This window comes from Arachis hypogaea, chromosome 18 (genome assembly GCF_003086295.3).
Source record: "Arachis hypogaea cultivar Tifrunner chromosome 18, arahy.Tifrunner.gnm2.J5K5, whole genome shotgun sequence".
NCBI lineage: Eukaryota > Viridiplantae > Streptophyta > Magnoliopsida > Fabales > Fabaceae > Arachis > Arachis hypogaea.
The window spans coordinates 8,262,514-8,270,190 of NC_092053.1; the positions used below are offsets into that span (position 1 = coordinate 8,262,514).

Consider the following 7,677-nt stretch of genomic DNA (forward strand, 5'->3'; position numbering starts at 1 on the left):
ATTTTCTCATCAAAGAGCCGACATGTTTGCTACTTCATTAGGGGATAGTGGTTTGTTTGATCTGAAGACTATTGGGAGGCGATTTTCTTGGTACAAGAGGGTGAAAAATTATATTGACGTGGCAAAAAAGCTTGATCGAGTCTGTATAAATAGTAGTTGGTTATCTATCTTTCCAGAGGCTTATGCAGAAGTTTTAAATAGGCTTCAGTCTGATCATTGCCCTATTCTGGTGCGTTGTAAAGGTCGTCCTCAGCCTAAAGGGAATCGACCTTTCCGATTTGTTGCTGCTTGGGCTACTCATCCTGGGTATAGGGATATTGTGAGCCAGTCATGGTGGTCTGGTAATAGAGGAATTCATGGCAAGCTTTCGGAAGTACAGAAGAATTCACTAGAGTTTAACTCGAAGGTATTTGGTAACATTTTTGTTAAGAAATGTGAATTAGAACAGCAGATTAATTATTTACAAAAGCGTTTGGAAGTGGTAGATAGTATTTATTTGCGTCAGAAAGAGCAACAATTGCTTGATGATTATAATAATACTCTAGTGCAAGAAGAGCTCCTATGGTTCCAAAAGTCCAGAGAGCAGTGGGTAAGGTTCGGGGATAGGAATACAAGATTCTTTCATATTCAAACTCTTGCCCGAAGGAAGCATAATAAGATTCATGGCCTTTTTCTCAAGGATGGAGTGTGGGAAACTGATCCAGAGGTTCTGAGTCAAGAAGCAGAGTCTTTCTATAAAAGCTTATTCTGTCATTTGGATGATGTTGATTTGGGTTGCCTTGGTGATGTGCCTCTTCCTTCTCTGAATGAGGAAGCTTGCATTAACCTTACGGCACCAGTTACTATGGAGGAAGTCAAAGCAGCTGTTTTTCACATGAACTCTTTTAAAGCTCCGGGTCCTGATGGGTTTCAAGCTTTCTTCTTCAAAGAATATTGGGAGATCATTGGTCTTGATGTTTGGAAGATGGTTAAGCAGGCATTCTCCGGTGTTCCTCTTGATCCGAGAATGTTGGAAACTTTACTGATTCTCATTCCAAAGGTTGAATCACCGGTATCTATGAAAGATTTCAGGCTGATTAGTCTCTGCAATGTAGTTTACAAGATCATCACGAAGGTCCTTGTTAATAGGCTTCGTCCTCATCTTGCGGAGATTGTTGGCCCGCTTCAAGGAGGATTTATTCCGGGACGAGGAACTCCTGACAACATCATTATTGCTCAAGAAGTCCTCCACTTTATGAAGAAGACTAAATCAAAGAAAGGCACACTGGCCTTTAAGATTGATATGGAGAAAGCTTATGACAGAGTTGACTGGAGGTTTTTAGCTCATACCCTTAAAAGCTTTGGTTTTCCTATTCCTACACTTAATTTGATTATGAATTGTGTCACTGCTTCTTCCTTATCTATTCTTTGGAATGGGAGTCGTCTGAATGGCTTTACTCCTAGCCGAGGTCTTAGACAAGGAGACCCTATGTCACCCTATCTTTTTGTGTTGTGTATGGAGCGATTGGCATGCTTTATTAGTCATCAGATTGATTTGGGCTTGTGGGAGCCGGTTGCTATTTCTAGAGGGGGACCAAGAATATCCCACTTAATGTTTGCGGATGACTTGCTTCTGTTCTGTAAAGCTACAAAGAGACAAGTACAAAATGTGATGTTGGTTTTAGAGACTTTTTGCAAAGCATCTGGGATGAAGATTAATGTGGAGAAGTCTAAAGCGCTTTGCTCCAAGAATGTCTCTGCAACAAGGAAAGAGGTTTTCACTGGGGTATCCTCTATCAGATTTGTCCAGGACTTGGGCAAGTATCTTGGAGTTACCCTTAGCCATTCTATGGTGACTCGTTCAGCTTTCAATGGTGTCCTGGATAAGATTCGGAGTAGGCTAGCAAGCTGGAAAGGAAGTTTACTCAATCGGGCTGGTAGGCTCTGCTTGGTTAATTCTGTTGCTGTTGCTATTCCCACGTACCAGATGCAGGTCTCTATTTTTCCCAAAGGAATCATTAGTAAATTGGAGTCTATGATGAGGAATTTTCTTTGGAAAGGACAAGTTGATGGAAGAGGATTAAATCTTGTTAGTTGGAAAGTACTGGTTACTCCAAAAAAATATGGAGGTTTGGGGATTAGAGATCATTATTGTGTAAATATTGCTCTTCTTGGGAAGCTAGTTTGGACTTTTTTCCAGCAGCCAAACAAGCTATGGGTCCAATTGTTGGATGCCAAATACCGATCATCTCTATATGACTGTTTTAGTTATCCTAAGAACAAGGACTCTCCCATTTGGAGGTATCTTTGCAAGGCTTGGGAAGTGTTGAAGGATGGGTTTGCTTGGTGTATTGGAGATTTGAACCATAATTTTTGGTTTTCTAGTTGGAGGAGAGAAGGACGGTTATCTAATGAGATAGATTATGTTCACATTTCTGATTCGAATCTCCGGATACAGGATATTTGGTCGGTTGGTAGGTGGCATTTGGATACTCTTTATTCTCCTTTATCTCAAAATCTGAAAGATAATATTCTCTCTTACAATCCAGATGAACAAGCAGGTCCGGAAGTGGGTTGGTATTGGAGTGGGTCTGCTGCCAAAGTCTATGACTCACGTAATGGTTACTTGTGGTTGTGTAAGCAGCTGTTTGGTTGGGAGGAGCGGGAGAATTGGCTTTGGCTTTGGCGTCAGCTTGTTCCGGAAAAGCATAAGTTTTTGGCTTGGTTGTGTCTTAAGGAGGCTCTTCCTACTGCAAGTTTTCGCTTTAGAAGAGGGATGTCGTCATCGAATAGGTGTCCAAGATGTCTTTCTAGCCAGGAATCAGTTTTACATTGTATTCGGGATTGTCCAAAAGCTCAGCTTGTCTGGCATAGGTTGGATATTTCTTATCATCTTTTAGATTTGAAGAACTGGTTCTTGTATCATAGCAGAGAGCATCCGTTCAAGTTCTTTTCGGGACTTTGGTGGATATGGCGAGCAAGGACATCTTTAATCCCCATGAAACTTGGTCTCCGGAAAAAGTGATTTGTCTGGCATTAACTTTAGAAAAGGAGCTTAGGAATATTTTTGAATTACAACGTATGTCCCTTCCCTCTACTCTAAATAGTTTTTGGAATCCCCCATCTATTGGTACTTTTAAGATTAATTGTGATGCTAGTTATTTTGGTTCGGGTGATAGTGTTGGTTTTGCTTGTGTTATTAGAGATTGTAATGGGAGCTGGCAAATGGGGTGTTTGGAAATGATTGAGAGTAATAGTATTCTTCAAGGAGAATTATTTGCTATTTGGAGAGGATATCTCTTAGTTTGGGATGTGGGTCAACGAGATGTTGTTTGTGAGACGGATTGTGTGGAAGCATTTAATCTTGTTACTCAAGATGGTTTTGGGTTTATTGATCTACTGGTGCTCAAAATAAGAGATATCATGCATTGGAATTGGCGGGTTGACTTTCGTTTGATTATGAGAGATGCAAACACGGTGGCAGATACTATGGCAAAGATGGCGATAAAGTTACAACTTTCGCATGTAGAGCTTCTTTCACCTTGAGAGGAGTTTAAGAGTAGTCTTGAACGGGACTGTCCCTCTATTTAGGCAGTTCCTTATTTTATTTGTTTTGTTTTTCTTTGTTTAATTTATTTCGGTCACAAAAAAAAAATATATAATTGAACTCATAATATAATTAAAGTTGAAAATGAATATACAAATATACAACTATTGATCGCGGGTGGATGAAACCCAGTACGCCACAACGAAAGAGTGAAAGGACTCACGGCTACTCCATCTTCCTCAGACCGCAAAATTAACAGACGCTGCTTCGCATTTGCACCTCAAAGATAAAAAATTTGATCCGAAACGAAAAACCCCAGTTTGGCAATTGGCCCTGGCTTCTCTCGCGATTCGTTTGAATCCCAATAGGTTAGCGTCACCATTTCCCATTGCGTGTCCGTGACGACAGCTAACTGTTCGATGAAATGCCTCTGTGACCAACTAAGTCCTTTTTTATCATTTTGTGTCGCAGACTCGATGGCTCTGAGAAATTTGCCTTGGCGGGGCCTTGTGTGCAGCGAATCAGTTAGATGCTTTGAGTTTCCTATTCGGTTCTACGCCAACAAAGCGAAACTGAGGAAGCACCGCCCCATGATTCTCAAGAGAATCGAGAGAAGAGCCCAAGCGTACCCGGTTCGCGCCACCATTCCGGTTGCAAAGGAGGCGCTGGTAACTCGGGATATTCTCTTCCATGGCGTTTCCATCCTTCTCAAGTCCATTCCTATCATGGCTTGCAAGTGAGAGCCTTTTATTAATTTTTGTTATTGTTTGTTTTGTTGTTGCTAGTAGTAGTATCTGGGATTTTCCTTTTTTTTTTTTAAATGTGATTTTTTTACATTTTAGTTAGGAAGTTTGTTCTGCATTTACATGAGATAATTGCAATCTTGTTAACGCCATATAGAAAGTATGATTGTTAAGTTAGTACCTTACCTCGGGCCTATTTTGTTTTGTGTTTTGAGAGCTGAAATTCTTGAGATCATTTTATTCTTATCTGCCCATAATATACATTTGCAGATTCTGTCCAGAGATATTTATTGGTGAGCAGGGGCATAAAATTCGAACTTGCTGGGGCTACAAGCATCGAGCCAAGAATCGAGTTCATGAGTGGGTCAGAGGTGGTTTAAATGATATACTTGTTCCTGTCCAAGCATTTCACCTACATAACATGTTCCAGCCTGTTATTACACACAACCAGAGGTTTGACTTTGAACGCATACCTGCTGTTTTGGAGCTATGTTGGCAAGCAGGCGCTTATCCCAATGACGAAAACCTTAGTTCAAGTAATTGGAGCTTGGAGGCTGCCAATGATAGCGTGCAAGGAGGTGAATCTTTGTCACCAAGGGATCTTACCTCTGTAGCACAACAAACACTCAATGCTTGGGAAATTCTTAGGTCAGGGGTGGAGAAGTTGTTGTTGGTTTATCCAGTAAAAGTTTGTAAACATTGTTCTGAGGTTCATGTTGGGCCTTCTGGCCATAAAGCTAGGCTTTGTGGAGTATTTAAATATGAAAGTTGGAGAGGATCTCACTTTTGGATGAAAGCTACAGTGGATGATTTAGTGCCCCCGAAGATCGTATGGAGCCAAAGGCCTAAAGATCCTGCTGTACTTGTAGATGAAGGGAGAAGATTTTACGGGCGTGTTCCAGCTGTATTGGATCTGTGCTCAAAGGGTGGTGCCCTTGTGCCTGCAAAGTATAATTGTATGAAGAAAGTTAAAGGTTCGTCAGGCCCTGTCAATAATGAGATTAGAAAAAGAACTATAGAATTGAACTTTCCGGGGCAGCATGTTGACTTACAGGCATGGTTGGAATCAGAGTACAGTGTGGGAAAATGACATCTAACTATATGTCATTACTTCAGCCTGCTGCCTGCAACTGCTCCATATTTCTAAGGTTGTCTGCATATTCTGATTTTGGGTCCATGTGCCTGTTCTTCAGTTACTGTAGCGTTTCTTTTGGTTACTATATATCATATCTCCTCAGTTATTTACTTTATGCAGAACAGATCAAAATCTAATATATGTGTATGGACTTAGTGGAGCTGATCTTCGCCCAGTTCGAAGAAATCAATTTCATCTTCTAGTTCTCCAGTCAAAGGTGCCAATTGTTTTTCCCTTTTTACACATATTTGTTTCTTGAGGAATTAGAGTCCAACAATTGCTAGATATACACAGGAGAGATGCTGCACTGTTGTACATGTTTGTAATAAGTTCATCGATGCCTGAAAAAAGTATGTCATTATCTTCCTTTTTATTCTTCTTAATCATAGTTGTGACATCCAAACAAAAGAGAAAAGAAAGTTTTTGATTCTTTATTACGTACATAGCTTTTGATGGAGAAAAATTAAGCATTGTAGTGAGTGATGTTACTCCCAGGATTGGCCAATTCTTAATTCCAATTTGAACTTCCAAGCTGTCTAATTTGTCTTGCCAATGTAAATGCATGATTTATTTATAGGAACTGAAGTTTTGGCTTTCAATTATAGCACTGTATATTTATAGTTTATCAGGTCGTTTTGTTTTAAATTATATTGAAAACCTTGAGGGAATTCTACAAAATTATGAGAATCACCTTAAATTTATTTATTTTTATTCCTTTTGAAAAAACAAAAAATGCTGTTCAAGCTCGTTGCTATTCTGGTTGTTTATGTTTTTAGTTTAACATTGATTTCGTCAATTGGAATAGCAATATTTCCAAACTTGCAAAGTTTATTGTATGTTCAATGAATAAGGATTTTCGCTTACTAAGTCAATCAATTTCTCTTTTATTTATTTATCATATAAGAAAATATGAAGCTACTATTTGCTGTTAATAATGTATGATATACCACTTGAGTAGTTTGGTTTCTTGCTTTCAAGTTCTTTTAAAATATAGTCTTAGATTAAATTCATAAAAATAGCAATAGTATCAACTTGTAAATATATTGTAGATTCTTAGCAAACACTAAGCATACATATAAAACAACACTAAGTTTTTATGGTCTTGTCAATCATTTCCCTAGTGAAAAGTTAAACAGCAGAAGTAATGTATACTAGTAATAATAATATTTTAAAATTTAAAAATGCTTAGTGATATCCATTGCGACTAACTGTCCCTTTGAACACATAGAGGCAGTCTCCATTTTCAACACCGTGCCATCTGAGGCTGCAGCTATCCCTCATGATCCGTTGCCTATGAATAAATAAATAGTCATCAACAGGCAGAATTTTTCTGCTTAACAACAACTGCTTTAAGTCATTCACAGTGCATGCATCTCTCATCTCCAGTGGAATAGTTGCTGCATTAAGCAAACTAGAGGAAGTTTGTACCACTAGGCTCACCTTCCTTGAGGGAGCTTCATCTCTTGCCCTAGTTATGGTGTTGAGGAACACAACAATTTCAGAAGACTCACGTATGCCATACTCACTTAGCTTTCTGAAATCTTCGTTCAACTCCACCCCTGAAAACACTAGTGTCATTCTTTTGATGGGGGTGCTGTCAATTATGTGGATTTTTTCCTTTAAGCTCCGAACAGTATCTGTTCTGTCCACCTCTATCTTGATCCTTCTAGCTGAAAATTTCACTGTGATTTGCATTTTGTTAACATGGTTAAAATGTGGTTCTGTGCTTGGTTTGATATTGAGGTCAATTTTTGTACCTTCAGTGACTATAGGATAGTCTTCCATGTCTAAGCCATCCACTAGTTCCCATCCAGAAACTGTTAGGATCTGTGAAGCTGCTGGAGTACCATGAATTTGTTCTATTTTTCTTTTGATCTCGGAAACTGTTTCTTGGGCACCTACTTCAATGAAGAATTGGTTTATTCTTGTAACAATAACTACTCTCATGGTAGAACTGTTATGAAGCTGTTATGGGTTTTAGTTAGAATTTTATTTGCAGGCAAAGACTAGACAACAACAGTATATGAATATCAATTTGAGTAGTTTTAATTTCAACAAACTAAACTATGAGGACTAGTAAAAAAAATTTAGTTAGCCTCATGAGAATATGAATGATAATGGATACAAATCGTTAGAATCATGTTATATATGTGAGTAGTTGAGATTGTGGGGTTCATTATCATGCAGAACATGTCTTTTATGTTTGCATATATGTGACCATTTATATGCGTTGTCCTTCAACCAAAAAATGTAAATGCATTCTGAGGGTTATC

General features: G+C 38.7%; 2 protein-coding genes across 6 annotated transcripts; one reads left to right on the top strand and one right to left on the bottom strand.

Annotated features, from left to right (window-relative positions):
* The first annotated feature begins 3,666 nt into the window (after positions 1–3,666).
* Positions 3,667–5,944, top strand: LOC112771869 (APO protein 4, mitochondrial). 5 transcript variants are annotated; one of them, XR_011876321.1, is made up of 4 exons: positions 3,667–3,894; positions 3,998–4,262; positions 4,540–5,417; positions 5,525–5,944. XR_011876321.1 is itself a non-coding variant. In XM_072225414.1 (3 exons), the coding sequence occupies exons 2-3, from the start codon at positions 4,003–4,005 to the stop codon at positions 5,357–5,359; spliced, it is 1,080 nt and encodes a 359-aa protein (XP_072081515.1). In that variant the 5' UTR covers positions 3,667–3,894; positions 3,998–4,002; the 3' UTR covers positions 5,360–5,944. The 5 variants fall into 5 exon arrangements, 1 of the variants encoding a protein (XP_072081515.1); XR_011876322.1 differs by having other exon boundaries at positions 5,530–5,944; XR_003187251.2 differs by having other exon boundaries at positions 3,667–4,262.
* Positions 5,945–6,447: 503 nt separating this feature from the next.
* LOC112769511 (ubiquitin-like domain-containing protein) lies at positions 6,448–7,351 on the bottom strand. The gene has a single exon (XM_072225415.1). It carries the CDS (start codon positions 7,349–7,351, stop codon positions 6,590–6,592), a length of 762 nt encoding a protein of 253 aa, XP_072081516.1. The 3' UTR covers positions 6,448–6,589.
* Positions 7,352–7,677: the final 326 nt, after the last annotated feature.